This window comes from Lynx canadensis, chromosome F2, assembly GCF_007474595.2.
Source record: "Lynx canadensis isolate LIC74 chromosome F2, mLynCan4.pri.v2, whole genome shotgun sequence".
NCBI classification, from domain to species: Eukaryota; Metazoa; Chordata; class Mammalia; order Carnivora; family Felidae; genus Lynx; species Lynx canadensis.
Window position 1 is genome coordinate 22,324,508 of NC_044320.2, and position 24,676 is coordinate 22,349,183.

Sequence of the window (24,676 nt, forward strand, 5' to 3'; positions counted from 1 at the left end):
TGACTCCAAGGCTTTTGGTCTAATCAACTGGAAGAATCGAGCTGTCGTTAAATCAGATGGGGAAGACCAAGGAGGGGAGGCAGTGTTTGGAGCTGTGGGTAAGTTAAGTTGCAGGTGCATGTTGAACATATAGTGGAGGTGTTGCATAGGCAGATGTGCATGCTGGTGTTGACTTCAGTTGAGAGATCTAGGGAAAAAAATTTTGGGAATCATCAGTTCTGCATAGACATCTATGGAATGAGTAAACATTTGAAAAATAAGCAATAGGCAAAGTTTGAAGCATAGAATGTCTTAAATTCCTTATATAAAATGATTTTTGACAGCTGTCTATTGTTTTAAAGACTTGAGTTCTATATTTCAGAGAACTATGTTATAGGTCAACATGATTTTTAAAAAAATTTTTTTTAACGTTTTTATTTATTTTTGAGACAGGGAGAGACAGAGCATGAACAGGGGAGGGTCAAAGAGAGGGAGACACAGAATCTGAAACAGGCTCCAGGCTCTGAGCGGTTAGCACAGAGCCCGACACGGGGCTCAAACTCACGGACTGCGAGATCATGACCTGAGCTGAAGTCGGCCGCTTAACCGACTAAGCCACCCTGGCGCCCCTAGGTCAACATGATTTTTAAGGAGTATGTTCTACATCATCCTGGAACACTGTACATAAAAATAACTTATTTGTACATTACTCATGTAAATCCTGTATGATTTACATAGCAGCAAAGGGCTATCAGTTCTGATAATTCTGATCAAAGTTCCCATGTTTTAATTAATTTCTGCATAATCTAAGTGGTTAGAGACTGCTATCTAAAATTACATAAGACAAATAGCAATACCAGCTTGCCACTAATTAACAGAATGACGTTGGACAAATCATGTCTCAGCTTCCAAGCACGCGTGATGGGACTTAGTACAGCTCTTCATAGTTTTCAAGATCGGGAGTGGGGATTAATAAAAATGAAAAGTGAGGGGCGCCTGGGTGGCTCAGTCGGTTAGGCGTCCGACTTCAGCTCAGGTAATGATCTCGCGGTCTGTGAGTTCCAGCCCCGCATCGGGCTTTGTGCTGACAGCTCAGAGCCTGGAGCCTGTTTCAGATTCTGTGTCTCCCTCGCTCTCTGCCCCTCACCTGCTCATGCTCTGTCTCTCTCTGTCTCAAAAATAAATAAAAACATTAAAAAAAAAAAAAAAGAAAAATGATTAGGCGAGACGCTACATAAAATGTGAAATAAAATGCTGTTATGATCAACTTACTTGACTAATGGACACTGACTAAACATAAGGTGCAAAATATTCTAAAAAGTCTACTTCTGTCTTACAGCATTCAAAGAGAAAGAAAAAGCCTCAAACACATAGCGCACATGCGCACAGGATTACTTCGGCGAAGGAGGTGAGGCTGGAAAAGGAAAAGGGAGGCGGAGCCCCACTCCAGTTTTTCCTCTCAGCTCCGCCCCTCGAGCCCCGGACTGTGCATGACGTCACGTAAAGCTCGTACTTCCGCTTCCGGTCACTCACGTTTCTCTTTTTTCCTGTCTGTCTGGAAAGATGGCGTCCCGCAAGGAAGGCACCGGCTCCGCCGCCGCTTCTTCCAGCTCCACCACCGGCCCGGCGGGGAAAGGCAAAAGCAAAGGCGGGTCCGGAGATTCGGCCGTGAAACAAGTGCAGATAGATGGCTTGGTGAGTGGGGTTCCGTTTCCCCAGGCCCACGTGGGCAGCTCAGTTCTTAGTCCAGTCCTGCCCGACGTGCTGCTTGGCAGCCTCGCCACTGGGCCTGGTGAGAGTGGGACAAGGTTTTCCCCTTGGACCTTTCTCTTTCGTCTTTACATTTTGTTGGGAGGCGCGACAGCTTTCTCTGCCATCCATCGGGGGAGTTGAGGTCTGAGGTAGGGAATAGAAACTAGGGGTGAGTGTGACAGATCTTTGAGGTCTTGAGATGCTTGGATTTGGAGAAGGACTCTTCGGGGAGACAAATAGGTGAAGGAGGTGTCCAGAAGGATCTAGGGCTAGATCCTTCTGGATCTAAGTCCAGAAGGGCTTTTGGAAGATAAAGTAAACTCCATTGCTTCCCTGCTGGGACCTGACATCTGTAACTTGCTAAGTGGAGATTTACTTTGTAGACACTTCTGAGTTTGTGGCTCAGCGTTTACCTGAAACCATGCAGTGGGAATGAACATCTTTTGTGTTGGCGTCTCCTTTCTTTATCTGTGAATGTTGGAGTTCCTCAGGATTTGGGTTGAGGCATCATTCTATCAGGTCTATGCCTGAGATAGTGTAACAAAGTAGGTAATAGCACACTGCTGGAGCCAGACTGCTTGGGTTTGAGTCTTACCTCCAAAATTAGCTGAATAATATTGGCCAAGTTAACCTCTTTATACTTATTTTCCTCATTTTAGTTGTTTTGAGGATTAAAATTGGCCGAAAAATGTGTCAATAACTAGAACAGTCTCTGGGACATTGTAAGTTACCATTTCATCGTAGTTGCTTAATTATTACCTGTGTTACAAAAAGTTACAGAAGTAGACACTCCTTAAGTTCCTTTCTTGTGGCTTTAAATATTACTTGTATTCTGATTTATAATTTTTGCCAGACTTGGTTTTTGAATGCCACGCTTGAATACCTTACTGCCTGCTTGACATCGCTATTTGGCTATTTTATAGGCATCTCAAATTTAACTTGTCCAAAATAAGATTATTGCTATCTCCCGTTCCTTACCCTCTCCCCCTCCTTGGTCTTACCTCAGTCTCTCCCATATTAGTAAATGGGATTACCATCTACCCATTTGAACAAATCGGAAAACTTCGGCATTAACCTATATTTGTTCTCCCCCCAACCGCCAGCATTCAGTCTCAGCACGTCCTGTTGGTTCCATCTCCAAAATATATCAAATTCATTTGCTTCTCATCTATATGCCATCAACCACATTCACCTGCAATAAAATACAGACTTCTTACCACATCCTTCAAGGTCCTGCTATTCTTGTGTCTTTCTCCAAGCTCCCCTCATTCTTTTTTCTAGGCTGCATTCACAGTGACATTTTAGTTCATTGTTTTCTCTTCCTGAAATACTTCAAGTATTTCTTCCTACTTGGTGGCTTCTTTTGTTCCTTTAGGTTGTTGACTTAAATGCCCCTTTTTAAGAAAGGTCTTACCTACCAACCCTGTCAAATGTTCCCTCCGCATCATCCTCCATCACACCACTCTGTTTCATAGCATTTTCCACTGCCTGTAACTGTCTTGTTTGCTTTCTTGTCTCCCCCACAGAAATGTAAGCTACTGAGGGCAGGCTAGGGACTGTGTTTATGTGGTATATTCTCAATACAGAACCTTTTAACCAACATAGACAGGATGAATGAATGAATGAATACAATATTTCATTTTATTCTTATACTATTCCTAGTTCATGTTCTGATACCTTTTACAGATTATTTTAGTGGTATCTCGAGTTGTTCTCCTAGTCCTCTTCAGTCCATCTTTCGTACTTTCATTAAAACATTCACTTAATGTGAAAGTTTAGATCTTGTTAGCTTCCTTCCTGAAATGTTTTCAGTGATGTTGCCCTTGCTTTGTGTTCAGGTTAATTTTCCAAGCCTCTTAGTAAGTGTACATTCCAGCCACACAGGACTATGATTGACCTCATGTTTAATCACATTTGTTCTTGGCATTTTGTTAATGGACAAGACCAATTTTTCTTCTTGTATTGAACCCTTCCTTCCCTTCCTTTGCTCCTGTTTCATCAAATCTTCTGTATCTTTAATATTACCTTCCCCTTAACATGTAAATGTTGTCAGGACTCTCCTGTATTAAAATGCTCAGTTCTGTCTCTTTTTCATTTAACAGTCTGGGCTCCATTCTTAGTCCCCACTTTTTTCCCTCTTGAAGTCAATGGTTAAAGAATTGTCTATAGTTGTATTTTTCCATTTTTGCTTCAACTCACTGTTGTTAGAATCTCTATTACTACTAATTCCCTGATTCAGTTTTCAGAAAAATCATTGATAGCATTAGCAAAGAACTATAAAAAATATCAAAATATATCATACGTGAAAAATAGTGCTTATAATACACAATTTAAATAATCACAAAATAAACATCCAGTTACCTGCCATTCAATGTGAGAAATAGGACATTACGAAAATCCTTGAAGCCTATTCCCTTATTTCATCCTTTCCTCCCATCCCTTCTTTGCATCCTGTAATCACTATTGTGAACTTTGTTTCAGTGATTGTGTTTTCTTTATAGCTTCACCATAGAGTATTCCTAAATAATCTGTTTAGTTTTGCCTGTGTATATTAATAAAATGAATGAAATATGAATTAAATCATAGTACATGTTCTCCCATGTCCTGAGTCATATATATGTATATCTCACATTGTTTTTGAGATTAGTCCATTCTAGACTAAGTGACAGTAATTCATTTCCATTACTATAGAACATCTCATTGTATGAATGTGATGTAATTGTCCTCATCTGACTGATAATGGACAGTTATAGATGGCTTATCTTCCTTGTGTGAAATGATATCTCTCAAGAATCTTTTAATCATCCGTTCCATTAGACTTGTCAATTTGACTTTTACTGTACCCTGCACAGAGTTGGTGCTAAGTGAATCCTCCGGGAATGGAAGAGTGGATTTTTATTGCAGTCAGGTGATCTCATTGTTCCTAGAAAAGATCAAACTAATTGTTCCTGTTGAACTTTTCCTGTAAAAGCTACCTTGTTCCCCCAGACCAGTTTGAATCTTTCCATGGGCCAGCAAGACCAGTGGAATTGGGCTTACCTGGTACCTTGTTAGAAATGCAGAAATACAGTATTTCAGAATCTCAGGGCCCCTTCTTGATCTACTGTATAGAATCTTAATGTTTGAAAAGTATTGTTCTGGTTCACATTGATCTCTTCCTTTATCTGAACTTTTTATGACAGTTTGTATCTCTCATCCTGGCACGTGAGCATAGACTGTTAATTGATAGTTTATTGTTTATTTTTCCTTTCTCACTGAGATGATCATTTGAAGGTAAAATTGTAAAATACTTGTACTTTTCATAGTTCTGGTGCGTAAAAGTGATTACCACTGAAATTTACTTCCTTCCAAATTTTGTTTTTCTGTTTTATGCAAAAAGTTACCTTATTTAAAGTTGTTGGCTACCTCATTTCTCTTTTATTGGAAGTAAGGTAGAGGATGTTACTAGTAAATGAAAAAGTAAGAGTTCTGTATCCTTTGTCATTCAGTTGTCAGCTCAGATATTACCTCACAGGTACTTTCTGACTACTCTAAAGAGGCTACATCAGTTCATTGACCCTTTTATTTGACTTTTAGGCCCTTGTTACTGTTGAAAGTCTCTTATTTATTTGTTGCTTGTTTGTCTTCTCACACTAAAAAAATACACTAAAATACCAGCTTCTGGAGAGCAGGACCAATGTCAGGCTTATTCACTGCAATATTTACAAGTGTCTAGAACAGTGACCGACCCATAGAAAGCACTCAGATATTGTGAGTGGATTAATACAGTTCTGTGGTATAAGAAATTTTCTTGAAAATGAATCATGAGGAAACTGGGTCAGTAAATACTTTGTAGAGATTAATGGTGTGTTGGTGAGAAACACGGGAGTGAGACCAGTGAACTTTATAAACTTGCCCATATTTCTTCCTCTTTTTAAGCATCAGTGTCTTACCTATAAGAAAAATCTCTAATGTTTTTTGAGCACCTGCTATTTACAAGACCCTGTGAAGGAAGGTTTGGTGAGACTATGTCTGATTCTCACAACAGCTTTAAGGGTTGATGTTGTCTGCCTTACTTACCTGGTGGTGATTCAGATCTAATGAGAAAATGTTGGTGGAAGTGCTATGTGAACTGAAATGAATAATTCAAATTTGTAAAGGGCTTGTACTGTGCTATGACATGTATGTCTGTATGTTGTGTGTGTGTGTGTGTGGGAGACTACATGAAGTTATAAAGACTAGATAACAGTTTGTTAAACTATGAAATGGAAGCTCTTGTCTAAAGTCCATGGCTCAAGTAAAACATAGTTTGACCCCCCAAAAATTGTGTGGCTCTTGGCTTCTTCTTTCAGTTTTCTGACTTCAGTAAAGAATAAATAAGTTGCTTTTTATGTATATATTTCAGCCAGATAACTTGAAAGTCTTTCAAGCACCAAAACGTTTACATTTTAGACATTTTAATTATAAATCTTTTTGCAGTGTATTACATAAATTTCTGACTCTTTAGTCAGAATAGTGAATGTGGCTTGTATCACTTAGCCATGTTTTGATGACTTAGTAGTATCATTAAAAACATAATTTATTGCCCCATACTGGACAGTAGTCCTCCAGAATCCCTATGGGTATTCACATGTGTTTATTTCTGTGATGTCCCCTGTTTTTGAATTTTAGGTGCCTTGAGTAATTTATCTTTCTAATTGGCTGCATTTTTTTTTTTTTTTTGGTTTTGTTTTTGTTGTTAAACTTGTATGGCTTTTACCCTTTTTATTTCCAGCTTCTCATTTGCTATGATGGAAAACCAGATAAGCAGTCTTGTTAGCATTATTTAAAAAAAAATTGTTTTTTTAACGTTTATTCATTTTTGAGAGACAGAGAGAAACAGAGCATGAGCGCGAAAGAGGCAGAGAAAGGGAGACACAGAATCTGAAACAGGCTCCAGGCTCTGAGCTGTCAGCACAGAGCCCGATGCGGGGCTCGAACTCACGAACTGTGAGATCCTGACTTGAGCTGAAGTTAGACGCTTAACTGACTGAGCCACCCAGGCGCCCCAGCATTATTTTTAAAGTGAGACCAAACACACACTCTGAATGAGATTAAATTAAGTGTGCAGTCTGACATTTTGACCACTTAGTTGTATTTTTGCTTTGGCAAGTAAGGTGTTCCTAATAGAAAGCAATAGCTTTTTATAGTAGATAAAAAATTTGACATACATTATTATATTTTAGGAACTCCAGGAGCTGATAGAACCAGGATTAGCTGGATTATACATATGATTTAGTCACTCATAGAAACTGAGTGGCTTTTCAAGAGCATACAGTGAATTTATTCTACAGCTTGGACCCATATCACAAATTGGCATCTTTGATGCATTTTGCTTTCCATTAGTACAACTACTTCATACGTTGTAAGGACTCAGTAGATGTTTGCTCTTATGTGCCAGGTACTATTTAAAGTACTTTAGGGGCGCCTGGGTGGCGCAGTCGGTTAAGCGTCCAACTTCAGCCAGGTCACGATCTCGCGGTCCGTGAGTTCGAGCCCCGCGTCGGGCTCTGGGCTGATGGCTCAGAGCCTGGAGCCTGTTTCCGACTCTGTTGTCTCCCTCTCTCTCTGCCCCTCCCCCGTTCATGCTCTGTCTCTCTCTGTCCCAAAAATAAATAAACGTTGAAAAAAAATTTTTTTTTAAAGTACTTTATATTACAGCATTGAAGCCCTGTAACAACTCTGATTTGGGAACCATTATTATCCCTGTTTTACAAATGAGGAAGCTCATATACATATAGATTATGTGACTTGATGAATGTCAGGATAAGGGGAAATAGAAATACAGTGTTCACAATATAATGAATCTAGTGTTCCTGCTCAAGCATCAGGAAGTGTATTTTCTAAAACTTGGGTCTCTTACAGACTTAAAACTTTAAAATGCACAAGAAAGCTAATATATTGGAATCTTTAGATTTAATAATCTGTCATATATATATATATATATATATATATACATTTTTAATGTTTACTTTTGAGATAAAGAGAGACAGAGCATGAGCAGGGGAGGGGCAGAGAGAGAAGGAGACACACAATCTAAAGCAGGCTCCAGGCTCTGAGCTGTCAGCGCAGAGCCCGACATGGGGCTCGAACCAACAAACCGTGAGATCATGACCTGAGCGGAAGTCCAAACGCTTAACCGGCTGAGCCACTCAGGCGCCCCAATAATCTGTCATATTTGAGGAGATAATTTGTAGCTAAAAGAAGTCACCTTAGTAAATATTCTTGTTTGGAAAAAGGCAGTCTTTAGCCAACCAGTCACACAGACTTAAGACGTTGGGGAATCAACACTGAAGAAAACAGGAGGAATGTTAAAGAGAATTGAGAGGAGTGTTGGTAGGTATTCCTAAGTAAGGTAGTTTACTTTCCTTAGGGTAGGCAGATCTAAGCCTGACTTCTCAGGATGCTTTTAAGATTTAGATAATCTTGCAGACATCCTGGACTTTTGTTCCTTTCCCTTCAGGTCCCAGGGCTTATTGAAATCCATGTTCTTTTTGAAAAAACTTTCTGACCATGATTTCTTAGCTTATGGCGTATACATTGGTGATAACAAGCTGTATTAATGTTGTTTCTTGTAGCTGCCTTGGGATAGTTTAAGGAGCCCAGCTTACATGGTATTTCTCATGGAGGTGATCCATGAGATCGCCTGATTTAATAACTGATTTAATAAATGAGCATCTGTGGGCCTTAATTTCTTCTTTAATATGAGGATAACACATGGCCTTCTTACTGTAATAAATAGCAGCTTAATATATATAATTTCCTATTGATGTTTAATTATTGCTAGTGACAGTTTTTGTAGTTGGTATTGATTTAAATAGTTGGTATTAGTTACAGTGGGATTCCAAACTCCATGTGTTACCAAGTAATGGAAGATAACAAAAGATTTTAACTTCAGTTGTAGCATATCTGGCCCAGATGAGATGGCATATGTTAACTCTTCAAATGCCTGTTTTGACATTAAAAGGCTGTGGGTGCACAATATTTACTGGTTTTTCATCTTTTGTTTTCTTGTCACCTTTGCTCCAGCTAGCCCCTATATAATTATAAATTCTGATCTTCAGCTTAATATCCGAGATTTCAAGAGCTTTGCTGAGCAACACCAGGTATTTTAAGTCTCGGCAACATTTTTCTGGGCTTTTAGCTCAGTCCTAGTCTTCATACTGGGGAGACAAGCCTCTACCAAGCATTAGGCTTTGGTGAGGGTCTTTGCCACTCTTATTTTGTGGTCAGATATTCTCACCTGTACTTTACCAAGTCTACCTTAGTTTCTTAAGATGAAAGCTTCTGACTTCAGCACTTAACATGAAAACTTGGTGGTATTTGTTTTTCTCTTGGACATTAGTTCATAAATGTTTTTTGTAAAATATCATTTAAATTATGGTACTTGGATATTATTTCCTTGGGCAAGATATAAGAACATATACTTAAGAGAAAATAGCCCTAGTTGTTCCCATAAAGGACTGTTATACTGTAAAATGGTTATATCCCGTAAAGATTAGATTTAATAGGAAAAGTACAGTGTAATGTACATCTCCATCTACATGGTGACAAACTGTATTTGTTTCAATAAAACTGAAAGGGCTGAAATGGAGACTGGCTTATGCCAGAGTGTAGTACCCTGTATTTTTGTTAACGTTGGTACCAAGCCCAAAAATAGAAGAGAAAAAATTGATTCAGTAAAATAGTGGTAATTCAGTGTTAACTTAGTCAAAATATAAAACTTTTACTGTTTGAGTCTGAATAGCCACTGTATTTTGGCATACAATTTTATTTTTTACCCCAAATAGTACCTAAACATCACAGGTATTCATTGTGTCCTGATGATAAATAAGAAATTTTTTTTCTCAGTACCTTCTATACTTCTATCCTTGTCCCCAACTAGCTTCATTTGATGTAAGTAGAAAATGTTTATCTATGGGACAATAGTAATGTGCTAAACTATGATTATTTTAACCAAAAACTGTATATATTCGTTGTAAGGGAAGTTTGGAGAAATTACACACAAAGAAAACCCAGAAAGAAAATTACTCAGTTTATAAGCTCATAATATGAGTATAGGTAGCACTGTTAGGATTTTGGGGTTTACTTTTCTAGTGTTTTTCCTGTGCTTTAATAAATACCTGGAGCTGAAGTTAATGGCTTGAAGGTTATGCATGATTTTAAAGCATGTTGCCAAATTATTCCAGAATAGTTGTATAGTACAGTTTCTTTTCCCATGTACAGAGTATTGGAGTGCTGCTTCTTGGCACTGTTACTAATGGAAAGTTAAGAGTTTTAAGATTTTAGTCTTTATTTTTAAAATTAAGTGTGCAAATTAAGTGTGCATGTTAGTATGCTAACATACTTGTTACTATGATTCAAGTCAATAAAATACTTCCTGTTGTCTGTTAGTGCCATCACCATCTGCCCAAGTCACCCAGGCTTCTGGTATCATCTTTGATTGCTCTGTAGGCTTTCCCTCGGATTCTCTTAAGATCACTCACTTACATAGTGAGTCTGTAACTGTGTTGTCTGCACTATTCATTTCTCACTTTCCTTTCTGAATTACTGCAAAACTCTCATGTGACAGGTCTTACAGAATCTATTTTGTACTTGGCCATCACACACAATGGTGCTGAGTAGGTAAAGGATAGTAATGCAAAAACCCTTTGGAAAATCCCCATTACAAAATAAAATCCAAGTTGATAGCCTGACTATTAAGATCTTCTTTACCTTTTGTTGTTAGCCTCCAAATGAGGGCTTGTAGTACTGTTTTCAAATTTGGTTTAAGAGTAGCCTTTAAAACAGTTAAAACCAAAATCTTTTCTTTTTGGATAGAAGAAAACCCCTGTTTTATATTTTGTGCAGAAATGCATAATCTTCAGTTCTGAGAGACCTCTTGAGAAAGAAGGTGAATAATCACCTTCTCCTGGTATCACTGTGGTGTATTTTTTATACTGGAAAACTGAAGTCCTTTTAATATATTAAGCATATTTAATTAAACAGCCATTTGGGTGCATATGGTATACAAATTAAAAGACAAAAAGAGTATGTAGTAAAAGAAGCTCTCACTTTTCATTCCTGTCTTCAACCACCCTCTTCGCAGAGGCAGTCACAGTTACTCTTTTTAGTGTTTCCTTCTCAACTTATTTTAGCCAGCACTGCCACCTGTTAAGGAAGCAGAAATAAACAGTAATCCAGGTGCCCCTAGATCACTTAAAGGCCTTCTAATTAAACTGTGGTTCCTGCTCCCCAGGATAACAAACGTAAATGTGTTAGGAAGTAGAGAACAGTTTTGAAATTTTTTGGTTTGTTTTGTATGTGAGAGGACATAAATTTATTCCAGCTTAGCTTTTTTATCACTCATTTTACTTTGGAAAAACTCCTTTCCAGCTACACGTGGGAAAATTTGCAGATCGGTTATGTATATTGAGTTGGTAAAGTATAAACTTAATGTTAAAAATAAAACCTCATCATTTAACATTTAATTGCGATTATACTTTTGTATGTTTGATTACATCATTGTACTTTTCTCATGAGTAATTTTTGTGAGGAGAGCAGTGTTACTCTGCTAAAATTCTTGAGACTGCTTTGCCCTTCTCCCCCTTTTCCCAAGTTATTAGATGATTTAACTTCAAAACTGTGGACCATCGATGAACATTAGATCCAAGAGAATAATAATGAAGTATGCTCTTTCAACTGAAATATTATAGAGCTGATATTGATTAAGTGTTTTGGAGCATTGCAACTAATCCCATATATATCAGGAGCAAAAAAAAAAAATTTTTTTTTTTTTTTTGCTATTGAAGTTACTTAAATTTCTTTCACATCAAAACTGAACAGCAGTGATTTAAATCCTATTTATTATTTGACTCAGCCAGTTATGAAATGGAACCCCTATCCCACTTGAGCCATAAAATGTGTTAAATTTAAGACTAATGCTGCTTTCTGCTTTTTGAATTTACATTTTGGCAGTAACTACCTTCTTTGTTCAGTGTTAGAAAAAAATGATCTAGGCTTAACCAAATAAGAAAACTGCCAAGTTCACAGGTCAGTCAGTGAAAGAAGCCAGAATTAAATGAAAGTCTAGTTATTGACTTTACAGAATATGCTAAGGGGAGATTCTGTGGCATTACAGTTTCTTTGAGACTAAAATTCTTCTATGGTACTAGCTGTTCTTTGACAGTGATTGATGTGAGAAATTCAGGCTGTGGACCTTACCTCCCAGAATTTACAAAACTGGAATAAAGCCAGCCTAGGAACGCCTGACCTCTTCTCCAAATGGCCAGCAACTGGTGCAGTTGGGCCTTGCCTTTCTATTTCAGACCTAAGAAACTCTTATGGAGGGGATCTAGTCCTTACTTTTAGCAGGATAGTGATTTTTTTTTTAATTAAAAATTTTTTTTAATGTTTATTATTTATTGAGAGTGAGAGAGAAATTGTGCATGGGGGGAGGGGCAGAGAGGGTGAGACACTGAATCCAAAGCAAGTTCCAGGCTCTGAGCTGTCAGCACAGAGCCCATGCGGTGCTCGAACCCACAAGTGGTAAGGTCATGGCCGGAGCCCAAGTTTGTTGCTTAACTGACTGAGCCACCCAGGTGCCCCACGGATAATGATGTTTTTAAGGGAACCTCTGTACATACATAAACACATGCATGCACCGTTTCTTTTTTTTAAATTTTTTTTAAATGTTTTTATTTATTTTTGAGACAGAGAGAGACAGAGCTTGAGCAGAGAAGGGGCAGAGAGAGAGGGAGACACAGAATCTGAAGCAGGCTCCAGGCTCTGAGCTGTCAGCACAGAGCCCGAAGCGGGGCTCGAACTCACACACTGCGAGAACAAGACCTGATCCGAAGTCGGATGCTCAACCAGCTGAGCCACCCAGGCGCCCCAACATGCACCGCTGTTTCAAAGAAGTCAATTTACTCTTACCTTCGCCTTTTTAAAGCAGATTTCAAAAAATCTTCTTTTGAAACCTTGTGGTATATACAGATAGCTCTAGATCAAGATGACTGATAAGTCAACAGAATTGGAACTTTGTTGTCAGGTAGTTGATTTTTAATGAGCTATATTTACATCTTACTAGACTGAAAGAAGATCTCAGGAATAAACTGAACAGTCTGGGGAAACCAGTGTCAGTGCCATGAAGATACCTTGCATGTTCTAGTCACTAAATATTTGTTGGATAGGTTGATGGATGAGTGAATGGGTTAGGTGAAATGTTTATTATAGTAGTTGAAGCAGTAGCTAACAAAAGTTTTACCAAGAATTTGCTAGGCCTCTGGGCTGGGTACTTTGGGTGTATTGTTTTTTAATCTTTGCAGCAGTGCTGTGAGATGGGCACTGACTGACTGACTTATCTCCCCAGGAGGTAGGTGATCCTATCTAGTTAACTTGCCTAAGGCCACAGAGCTGGCACTCAAACTTTGAGTTCTAGTGCCCCAGCCTCTCAACTATGCTGTATGATTTTTCTGTTTGTACAGACCAGAGGTTCACATTTGTGTATACATTGATAAGAATTAACTTTTAAGCTTTTACTAAAGTTTTCTCTCTCACTTGAACATTTGTTTTTGAAAGAAATAAAGGTTAGTCGTAGAGTTACTTTTTACAACAAATGGAAGACAGCAAATCAAGTGTGAATGTCGGGGCTTCAGCTGGGCACAGTCTCTGGATAATTTACTTTCTTTTGTCTTATAGAGCTTACGATTGAAAGTGGGTTCCTGCTGCTGAAATAGATTTGTTTTTACCCCTGTTAGAAATATATTGTTCAGAGTGGAATCAGAACTGAGAGAATAGTGGGTTGACGCCATCTAAGGGGTATGCCTGTTCTCTCCTATAGAAGCAGCATGGAGTGGTAGAGAAACTATGGGTTTGATAGCCACACAGTTTGGAGTTCCCATCTGTTGGAATACTGTCATGTTTTGAGAGACTTCATATCAGTGACATAAATTAAGAAGTGTTTGGTTATAAAGTCTGAATTTCCAGCTTCTGGAGTTAGGAGGAAATGGTCTATCTGCCTAATGTTACCTCCTCTGTAAACCCAGTGCTACCTAAAGTAAGGGTATGGTTTGTGAACTGTTTGTGGTTTGTGTGAGATAAGCACAGGATTGGGATTGTTTCGAAACTTGTATCGCAACATGATACTGTGATAGCCAGAGTTGCTGTGATAGCCAGAGTATGATCCTTGGGCTTGTATTTTCTGTGTCTTTCTTTAAAATGTCACTTTCCTTACAAGTTTTATTTTTTTACTACAGTATTGGTCTGTGAGGGACTGGAGGAAAATGAGTTCTTCACCACCGATTGCCTGAGAAGCCCTGTACAAACGATTTGCATACCTATTTTATTTAGCTAATAGCATCTTCCTATAACCAGAGTCTAATTTATTTAATAGTACTGTAGCTAAAATACTACTGTGATTATTAAATACCACTAGCTGTTTAAAAAGATGAACTAGTGGATTTAGTGTTTTCTTATTCTAGGTACACATAATAGAGTTTGCAGCCTGTGAACATTCCTTATGAACTTAACTTTATAAAGGAAGGTTAAACATGATGGTATAGTTCTAACAATTTAAAACTCCTTATGTCCCTAATTCTAACTGAACTTTAAACAGATCCTTTTGATGTCTACTCCAGGGACAGTGGGAAACATGCTGCTTTTCTTGGTGAAGCTTTATTGCTATTTGCTCAAAGTTTGAATTGATAGTTTGCTGATTTGTAATCGGTTTACATTAGACTTCTCTTAAACAGATCTGCTTGTTGAAAACCAGTCTGTATATCCAGAAGTTACTTCTTTCACCTTGATGGTGTGTGTATATGCATATTGTCCAGTCATTTGTGTATGTGAGTGCAATGGCATCTGTGAATAGAGTTGAAGTGTAACCATATCAGCAAGAGATTAGAATTTAACGTCAGCAGGTGCTCAGGCTTTATAGTGTGTATTTTTTCATCTTCTCCTTTCAAAGCCACTTATTCAGCCCAACCCCCTCCCTTTTTAACATACCTAAAAAAATATACTTAAATCAAGATGTGTCCATATTGTGTCAACTCAGTAGTACTGTCAAAAAGAAATTAGGTTTCTTTGGTGAGACTTCATGTAGTAAATTGCAGTGATTGCTGGGTTTTAAAGTCTTTTCAGTTAACTTTTTCTTTATTTGATGTTTTTTGAATTGAAAACAAATGCATGCTTATTATAAGTAAGTAAGCAGTAACAGAAATTCATGAGAAAAGATACGTCCCTCCACACCATTCTTGTTGATGCAAACATAAAAGCATAACTGCATGTATATAATACCTTTTTAATTAATTTTGAAAACTCTAACTCTTTGTGTGTCATGGGCATCTTTGGGAGTATGATGAATGCCACAGACCTTCCTTCCAGGAAAATGCCTTAAATATGTAGAAAATATCTCTTAAATACCTAATTAATCTCATTAAATTTCAAAATATTTTAAAATAGTGGGAAAATTTTAAATATTATACTTTTTTGGCTTCTAAAACAGTACAGTTTAATTCTTGATTGCCTGGGCTTATTGTAAACATGAGTTATTATAAACTTGAGTTTATATATAGTTATATAAAACTTATCTTATACATAATGCAGGGATATAGCAGTGGTTTTTAACCTAGCTCCTTATAAGCATTTCAGGGGATCTTTGAACTCTAAATTGAGAAAAAATTAGAGTAGTTGGTCATATGAATTGTTTCTTCATCAGACTTTTACAAATGTGTACAGGTTTCTAAAGTTAAGGTATTATTTATGCAGAATAAAATCCACTTATTTTAGGTGTATAGTGTGATGAACTTTTGTAGCTGTAAACAACTACATAGTCCCCACCACATCAAGGTGTAAAATAGTTGCTTCACCCTAAAGAGTGTGCCCTTCAGCAGTCAGTATCCTTCCCTTCACCTTGGCCTCAGGCGATTAACTACCTAGGGGTTTTGTTTTGCCTTTTCCAGAATTCCATAAAAATGAATCTTACAGTACATAGCATTTTGTTTGACTTCTTTCATTTCATATAATGTTTCTGAGATTCCTCTATTGTACTGATCTTTTGCTCTTTTGTTTTGCTGAGTAGTAGTACATAGAATGGATATATTGGAATTTGTTTATCTAAGTTTGGTGGGCTTTTGGGTTGCTTTCAGTTTTTAGCTGTTATGAGTAATGCTGTTATGAACAGTTGTGGACATATCTTTGTGTGGATGTGTTTTCATTTCTCTTGAATTCCTAGGAATAGGAATTTGGGTCATGTAGCAAGTAGTAAGTTTATATTTAACTATAAGATAACTGTAGTTACTGTTTTCTACCTTTCCACCAGTACTTTTTCATGGAGCTGTAACTGTTTGGAAAGGTCTTGGTTTCCACTTTCCTGACTTGGAAGTTCAGGACACCGTCTTACGATCCAGGACAGAGATTGGATTGCAATTCAGCTCCTAGCTCTTGGGTATTAGACCTAGGTCTGACGCACCTTTGGGCACTCCTGTGTTAACTCACAGGTTAATGCTCTGGTTGTTGATTTCTTTGTCTCACTTGGTTGGTTATTTAAACTTTTTTAGAAATATAGCATATTTAACATTTCTACATATCTTTCATGTACTCAAATTGGCATATTCAGGTTCTTCAAATTGGCATATTGCAAGGCCTAACAGTTCCAGATATAGTTCTTAAGTAGTTTACTTTTTGACCCTGAACTTTCTTAGAGTTGCTACCTTTGACAGAGGAATTTTGTGTGGTAGCTTCATAGACATAATTTTACCAGGTAAAGATCACCTGTGACACTGGTATTAGAAATATTGCTGATTAAAGTCTTGGTAATATTTCTTGAAAGGATTTTGTTAATATATTGTTTTGTAATTAACAAAAATTAATTGAAATTGCTCATCTTGAATTATGTAATGGTATCTTAAGACATAGCTGTTTGGGTTTATTATTTATATGCCAGTGCTTTTGGTAAAAACACGCAAGCGTACTACTACAGTGCTAGTGTTCATCCATCTCTAGGCCTTTTTGTTCTGCTGAAGTATGACTTGTGTGCTTCATGAAAAGTAAATATTAGCATTTCTGTTTAAACTATTATTTAAAATCCATAGCTCGCAAATATTGGCTTCACCCAAGCTCTCACTTGCTTGTTCTTCAGTTTTCTCTGCTCAGGTGTCATCTCAGAGAGGCCTGTCCTGGACCATGCTCTTTAAGGTTACCTACCTTTTACTCTCCTTTTTATTTTCTTCAGAGTGCAATTCACAATCTGTAATCACATTCACCTTAATGGTTGTTCTGGTTCTTAAAGTGGGGGAAGCCCCTACACTTTTATATAGAGGGCCTCTGAAGTCTAAACTATTTTCATAGTAATATTTAAACATTATTTGTCATTTTTACTCTCACTCTTGAATGAGTGTTTAATGGAAGTTTCTGGATGCTACATGATGTGTGATATTAAAGATTGAATGCAGAAGCAGATATGAGAATCTTGTTGTCTTTTATTAAACTAGACATTAATAGGATTCACAAGAAATGTGAAACAATGTTGTTCTTCTATCCTGATTAAAATTTCTTTTTGAAAATGTGAATGTTACACAGAAATGTGAAACTGTCATTTTTTATATCCCGATTGCTTTTATTTTGGAAAAGTTATTTTTCTAACAAATGTATTTTGTGATAGCATGTGATACATTTGTTATTGTTGTTTTTATTTATTATTATTTCCTAAAAATTTTTTAATGTTTATTTATTTCTGAGACAGAGACAGAGCATGAGTGGGGAAGGGGCAGAGAGAGAGGGAGACACAGAATCTGGAGCAGGCTACAGGCTCTGAGCTGTCAGCACAGCCTGATGTGGGGCTCGGAACTCATGAGCTGTGAGATCATGACTTGAGCCGAAGTTGGTCGCTCAACTGACTGAGCCACCCAGGCGCCCCTGTTATTGTTTTTAAGTGAATAAATTATTTTGAACATTTTTCATTTTGAATTTCTAATATGTAAATATCAACGTAAAAATTCTTTCGGGTCCTCAGTAATTTCTAAGAGTGTTAAAAGGAACTTTAGGATTAAAAACTTTTGAGATTTGCTATTCCAAAATATAAACCCTATCAAAGTAAATACTTTTTTATGTGTTTGATTTTAGTTTCATTTTCCCAGTTGGCCTGTCAGAGGTAACTGGCCTGTAGAAGTCATTCAGCACATACCTAGGTGAATGGATAAATGAGTGAATGAAAGAAGCCCAAAATAACAATTCTGGTGATTCTGTGCACAGCTTCCAAATCTGTCTGTAGTAACTGGTCTTTGCAGATATCATATTTGATAGAAAATTACTCTAATTCATCAGACAGCATAATCTTTATTTTGGTCAGATTTAAATTGTTCCCTGGTATGGAATTGAGTTTGGTAAGATTTTGATGGGTCTTAGAGATTGTGCTAAATGTTTCTTTTCAGGGAGGATGGAAGATTTTATCCATCATACTTACTACTCAGATTTTAGGTTTGTGGACTTCTGGTATAATTAATTTATTTGCATATTTTAGATTGTTCATATTTTATCCTATAATATTGAGAATACTTTGTTGTGTATAACATTTTGGGCAGAGTTAGGTTTTTATTTTTTTACAAAGCTAGACACTTTAAAAATTAGTATTGTGTTCATTAGAGATGATGAAGTAGTTTACTTTGCTCTTTCAAATTATCTTCACTGAATAATAAACAGTAGTAGAAAAAATGTTTCCTCTAGGGTAATTTCAGCAGACGAGACATCTGTTTACTATCTTGCAAGTTGAGATTCCTTTCTAAGATCCACCCAGCTTGAGAATGTGCAAACCTCAGAAAGCTGGGAGACCCATTCTAGGGAGAGTTGTCATATTCAGAGACCAGTACTTACTTCGCAGGGCAAATCAAGTAGGTTATTAAACACTTAGACCCAGAGTATGGCAAAGTTTGGGGGTGTAGAAGAATTTGGTAATTCTACTGGCCAATATGTTTCCATCCTTTAGGCTTAATTTGTAGGAAAATTTTTATTTACCCATGAATTTATAGGATAAACAAACCTGGTCAACAATAGCCCATAAGCAGGGTTTTTGTTTTTCGTTTTTTTTTTTTTTTAAGTTAGTTTATTTATTTTGAGAGAGATGGAGACGGTATGAGTGAGGGAGGGGCAGAGAGAGAGGGAGAGAGAATCCCAAGCAGGCTCCACTGCAGGCGACAGAGCCCTGTGTGGGGCCCAAACCCACAAACCTCCAGATCATGACCTGAGCTGAAACCTAGAGTCAGACTCTTAACCAACTGAGCCACCCAGGCGTCCCAGTTCATATGCAGTTTTAAGTATGGGGCATAGGTCTTAGAGAACACTTGATACTTCTCGCATGGATTGTTGGCATTACCTTCCTTCCTTCCCATCTCTGTGCTGTAGAGATTCTTCCAAGTAGGGCTTGAGTTCCTCTTATTGGGAGGATATTTCTCCTTTTTATATTTGTATTTATAATTTATATAATTTATGATTTATATGTATAAATATATATGTATTTATAAAATATATTTATATTTTATATTTATATTTCTGCTTTTATAAATAAAATGTTTACTTTTGGGTCTGTGTTTCTTAGTATTCTCACTGTTTATCAACACAGGGAGTCTTAAAACAGGAAAGGAAACTTTGTTTTAACCAGTTGTGTGCATTTCAGTCATCTGAGGAACTAAAAAGAGGAAGCCTGGCCCATACTTCCACATTAAAAGTTAGAATGAAGTAGGATGTTAGAATCACCTGGAGAATCTAAAACAAAACCATAAAGAAACAAAATCCCCACAAATCAATATATGAATCTCAGCCCAGATCAGTTAACTCAGAGGTTGGATTCAGGCATCAGCTTTTTGTGTCTGTGGTGGTTTTTGTTTTTGTTTTTGTTTTTGTTTTGTTTTGTTCTGTGTTTAATACTGACGGCTCTAACATGTAGCCAGGGTGAAGACTTCTCTTCATTTATTTAAAAAAAAAAAAAAAAAAACCTCACGGGCCATTTTGGTAAGCTAAGAACAAGTGATAATAGAGCTCTTGAGTATGTGGGGTCATTTGTGAACACTTACTAAACAAAATATAGGAGTATGTTTTTGTTTTGGAGAATATTAAGCTTTCATGTATCTGTTTTTAAAAGTAAGAGGAAGCATGACAAACAGGGTTAATTAAAAATATACCAGCACTGTTTTAGAGACAGAGGCATATGGTTTGATTGGAGTGCAAGGAAGTGAAAGGGGGATGAGCTTGACTGAAACAGGACTTTTGTGGTAGAACATTCCCATCTTGTGGCTTGTGAGAATAGTGCTGCTAAAGATTAGAAGCTGTATTGCATTCTAGCAACTAATGGCGGTTTCCTGTTGATGCTACTTCTAGTGATCAGGGCACAAAACATTTGACCTCTAACACCATTCTCTTAGAGTCTTTTTGCTGCCTGACCCTGTAACCTTACACTGAACTTTTCTACTTCTTGCACAAAACTCTGCTTCTGCAACCTAGTTACAGGGGCTTCCTCAAGAGCTGTTGCCCCTGCATTCTGTCTGTTTCAGCCTCGTTACTACAAAGTTACTCACTTATTATGAAGTAATTAAAAGTACCTTGAAATTCGAAATCCTATCTCCCCTCCCTGATTTAATAATTTTGTGTCAGAATATCTGTTTCCTCATCTGTCAAATAAATGAAGAAATATTACTGACTTCATAGAGTACTTTTAGGGATTGAGTCATTGCATGTAAGACACTGACTGGAGTGTTTGATAGAAGTGATTGATAAATGTTCAGCATTCAGTCCTTCAGCAGATCTTTTTGAGTTATCTTTTATGTGCCAGTACCTGTTTGGATGTTGAAGATGGGTGAATAAAACGTCTCTTCATTTTTATGAGAATATTTAAGAGGGGAGACCATGAGCAGAACATGGATTTTTGTGTTGTAAATACCAAAAATCTATGCAACATTTTTATTTAAACAGTAAATTCTTGTTATTTCTGTAGAATATCAAAAGCTTGTATGTAAATTTGTTACTTCTGATCAGGAATTTCCTTTTGACATCTCCTCTCAAGTTTGAATTGCAAGTCCATTACATTATTTTTTGAACTAAAGAATTGAGATTTTAGCATGTTATATAGGAAATAAGAGCATAAAATGTCAAAGTGAAAAATGAGTTAGCTTAGTTTTGATAAAAATGTTTTTTTTTTAATTTTTGAATGCTCTCTTTTATGAGATTATATTACAATGGCAAGATGACAGATACTAGAGTTGGAAATTACTTTAGTGATCACCAAGCCTTTCCTTAAGTCTTTTCATTTTGGATAACCTTAAATGTTAGAGAGAGTTCACCCTTAAAATTTAAGTCTTGTTTCCTGATACTGTCATCTGTGGCCCTTATTTTGCCTTCCAAAGTAAGACACATCCTCTAGTGCCTCACTGTTTAGAAAGTGCTCTTTGTGATTGTCCCTGCTGTGGAGAGAGATTTGAATTTATTGAAGTAGTTCTCATCACAGGGTTTTAAGCTTTCTCTCTTACAATACCCCTTCCTGTGTACACTTACTTATGTTGATCATCTTTAGCAGGTAGTTAAACCATGTGCTTCTCCTTTCTCTCAGTTGGAAACTATTACTGTAAATTTTCTCTCTGATCATATAGAGAAGTGAATAGAATAGGTCAGTGATGCTGAAAAGAGATGATAGTTTCTCTTAGTTGGAGCACTGTACTTCTGTTGATGCTGTATGAAGTTGCATTGACTCTTTGGCCAGGCATATCAAGCTGCTGTGCTGTTTGGTTACATTGCCCTCCTATCCCCCATCCCTTTATAGTTCATTATTATTAGCGTTAAGTCAGTGTTACAGTATAAGTTATTTTTGAACTGTGATAACTCATTTTCAATTATAATAATAATTTTTTCACATGCCAGTTTTATTTGTAAAAGGAAATAAGGTTGTTTTGGCTTGGCTTCTTTGTGAAACTGCTGGGTACTTGTCAGCAACACTCCTTTTTGCACACACGAGCACCAGCTGTTTAGGAATCAGCTCTGGAGTTTGTCCAAACATCTACATTAAGCTTTGCAGTCTTCTAGCATCTCTCATTTACTTTGATTTCAACAGTGATTCAGCGATCTCATTAATAGGATTAAGTATCTACAACCTAGGCAACCTAGACAAGTTGGTAGGTGTGTTTATAACTTTTTATTAGTTCTCTTTATCCCTTCTTGGTCATCTGTGTTTCTTTTTTAAGTGTGACAATAATTGTAGCCAAGAGGTAGTTGAATAGGAGTTAAATAGTTCTCCTTTTTTTTTTTGATTTTTAATGTTTATTTTTGAGAGAGAGAGAGCGTGCACATGAGCAGGGGAGGGGCAGAGAGAGACACACACACATAGAATCAGCTTCAGGCTCTGAGCTGTCAGTATAGCTGGGGCTCGAACCTAGGAACCATGAGATCATGACCTGAGCCGAAGTCAGATGCTTAACCAGCTGAGCCACCCAGGAGCCCCATAGTTCTGCTTTTTTTTTTTTTTTTTTTGACAAAAATCAATAATATTGATCATTTATTACATGTCAGACCCTGTGTGAAGTATTTACTATACATTATCTCATTCTTAATGGTGTCAGTATTGCTTTGGACAGCTCCATGTTGCAAATTAGAAATCAAAGACTTAGGAAGAATAAATAGCTTTTGCAACGTGACAGCCAGTAAGTGTTGGAGCTGGAACTCCTACCCATACCTGCACGACTCTCAAAGCTCATTTTGTGCCTTTTAAGTAGAGAGGTCTTTTCTAAAGGAATGTGTAAAATTGTGCACTTTCTTCATTTCATACTCTTGAAGGTCTTAATCAGTTGAGGTTCTTCCACATTAAATTCTTTTCCCTCCTAGGGCGCCTGGGTGTCTCATTCGGTTGAGCATCTGACTTCGGCTCAGGTCATGATCTCACGGTTTGTGAGTTCGAGCCCCACGTTGGGCTCTGTGCTGACAGCTCAGAGCCTGGAGCCTGCTTCGGATTCTGTGTCTCCCTCTCTGTGTGCCCCTCCTCCACTTGTGCTCTGTCTCTATCTCTCAAAAATGAATAAATGTAAAAAAAAAAAAATAATAATAAAAAAAACCTCTTCTCGCTCCTGCTTGCGATCCTTAAGAGGTCTGGATCTTGTTGATATAGTACCTTTATGGGGTCTGTTCATCACAAAGTCTATGACTAATCCATTGTTTTAATTACTGAATTATTGCTATGAACATAAGTCTCCTTGTGATTAAAGTTAAAATACACAGCTTTGGAGTTTGACTTGGTTTAAATCTTGGCTCTTCCACTTCCTGGATGTGTGACCTTTAGCTATTTCTATTTTTGTATTCTTATTTGTAAAGTGATTATAGTCCTTTCTCCTAACATAATTGTGGGAATTACTTTCTAGGAGTTATTATTAATGATTACTGATACTGTGAACCTTTAAATTAATTGCCTGTCTAACCTTGCATTGTTACCTCTTTATCTTTATGGAAATGTTAAAGGAGAGAGTAATGCAAGAGCCAGTATTCTATTAGAGGTTATTTGGTATATCCTTCTGGTTGAGGAAAATTAGGTAGTGTTGGAGTCTGGGTTCTCTTTGATTTTTCTGTTACCAAACAGATCCTTCTTGGATACATGTTCCCATTGTTGCTTCCCTTGACTTAATGAGATGTTTTGTTCAGGAACCATCTTGAGAATTTAAGAAATTGTCAAGGGAATGGCCTGCTTTCAGGTTTTCAGGTAATTGAGGACTTTATCTCTATGTTATTGATGGTTTTATCATCTGTATCAGGAAATTATCCTCCTGTTAACAAAAGTTAATAGGATCACTTCCTCTATAATGACCTTGAATTGAGGTGATACTGTTTAAAGCTGCTCCTGGATTCCAGACCTTTCGGAGCCATGACCTGAAGTCAAAAGTGGACATTTTGGACATGTCTTCAGACTCCAGGAGTTTCAGGTGTATGTATGTTTAGATTATGTGAGCTTATTATTTGTGTCAGAGTAAGAATTGATTTGTAAGAAAATTGGTTCTATTATATAATTCTGTGTTTTTTGCAAACCTACTTGTATGGTTCATTTTTTTTTACCTTGAAATAAAGGAAATAAAAACTGTAAGGATGATTTTTGAAAAAAGTTTTTTAATGTTTTTTAATTTTTGAGACAGAGAGAGACAGAGCATGGACAGGGGAGGGGCAGAGAGAGGGAGACACAGAGTCTGAAGCAGGCTCCAGGCTCTGAGCTAGCAGCACCGAGCCCGATGCGGGGTTAGAACTCACGGACTGTGAGATCATGACCTGAGCCGAAGTCGGATGCTTAACCGACTAAGCCACCCAGGTGCTCCTGTAAGGATGATTTTTCAGCTCACTTCTGTATTTTCTTATAGGTGGTATTAAAAATAATCAAACATTATCAAGAAGAAGGACAAGGAACTGAAGTGGTTCAGGGAGTGCTTTTGGGCTTGGTTGTAGAAGATCGTCTTGAAATTACCAACTGCTTTCCTTTTCCTCAACACACAGAAGATGATGCTGACTTTGATGAAGGTAAGGGTACTCATTTCAAAAATCTTTGCAGTGCACACAAATGATTTTTAACACATTTCTCATCATAACCTTTCATTATCTCTTACTGGGAGTCTATCAGGCCAGTCTAGTTCACTTGATTTCAGAGTTTCTTGAAAAAATTAGGCAAATTTGGGGCACCTGGGTGGCTCAGTCGGTTAAGCATTCAACTTCTGCTCAGGTCATGATCTCATGGTTCGAGCCCCGAATTGGTCTCTGTGCTGACAGCTCGGAGCCTGGAGCCTGCTTCGGATTCTGTGTCTCCCTCTCCCTCTGCCCGTCCCCCACTCATGCTTTTTCTCACTCAAAAATAAATAAACATTAACAGATTATGCAAATTCTTTGAAATGAGGATTTATATCAAAAGATTCATTAGTTCGGCCTTATTTGTAATTTGAGATTC

At 37.3% G+C, this 24,676-nt stretch overlaps 1 protein-coding gene across 1 annotated transcript in view; it reads left to right on the forward strand.

The window, feature by feature from the left end:
- The first annotated feature begins 1,503 nt into the window (after positions 1 to 1,503).
- Positions 1,504 to 24,676, forward strand: part of EIF3H (eukaryotic translation initiation factor 3 subunit H) — a 98,838-nt gene continuing 75,665 nt past the window's right edge. The window contains exons 1-2 of the mRNA XM_030303927.1: positions 1,504 to 1,674; positions 24,099 to 24,255. Coding sequence (XP_030159787.1) covers positions 1,543 to 1,674; positions 24,099 to 24,255 — 289 coding nt within the window. The 5' untranslated portion in view covers positions 1,504 to 1,542. The remainder of the gene's footprint in view (positions 1,675 to 24,098; positions 24,256 to 24,676) is intronic.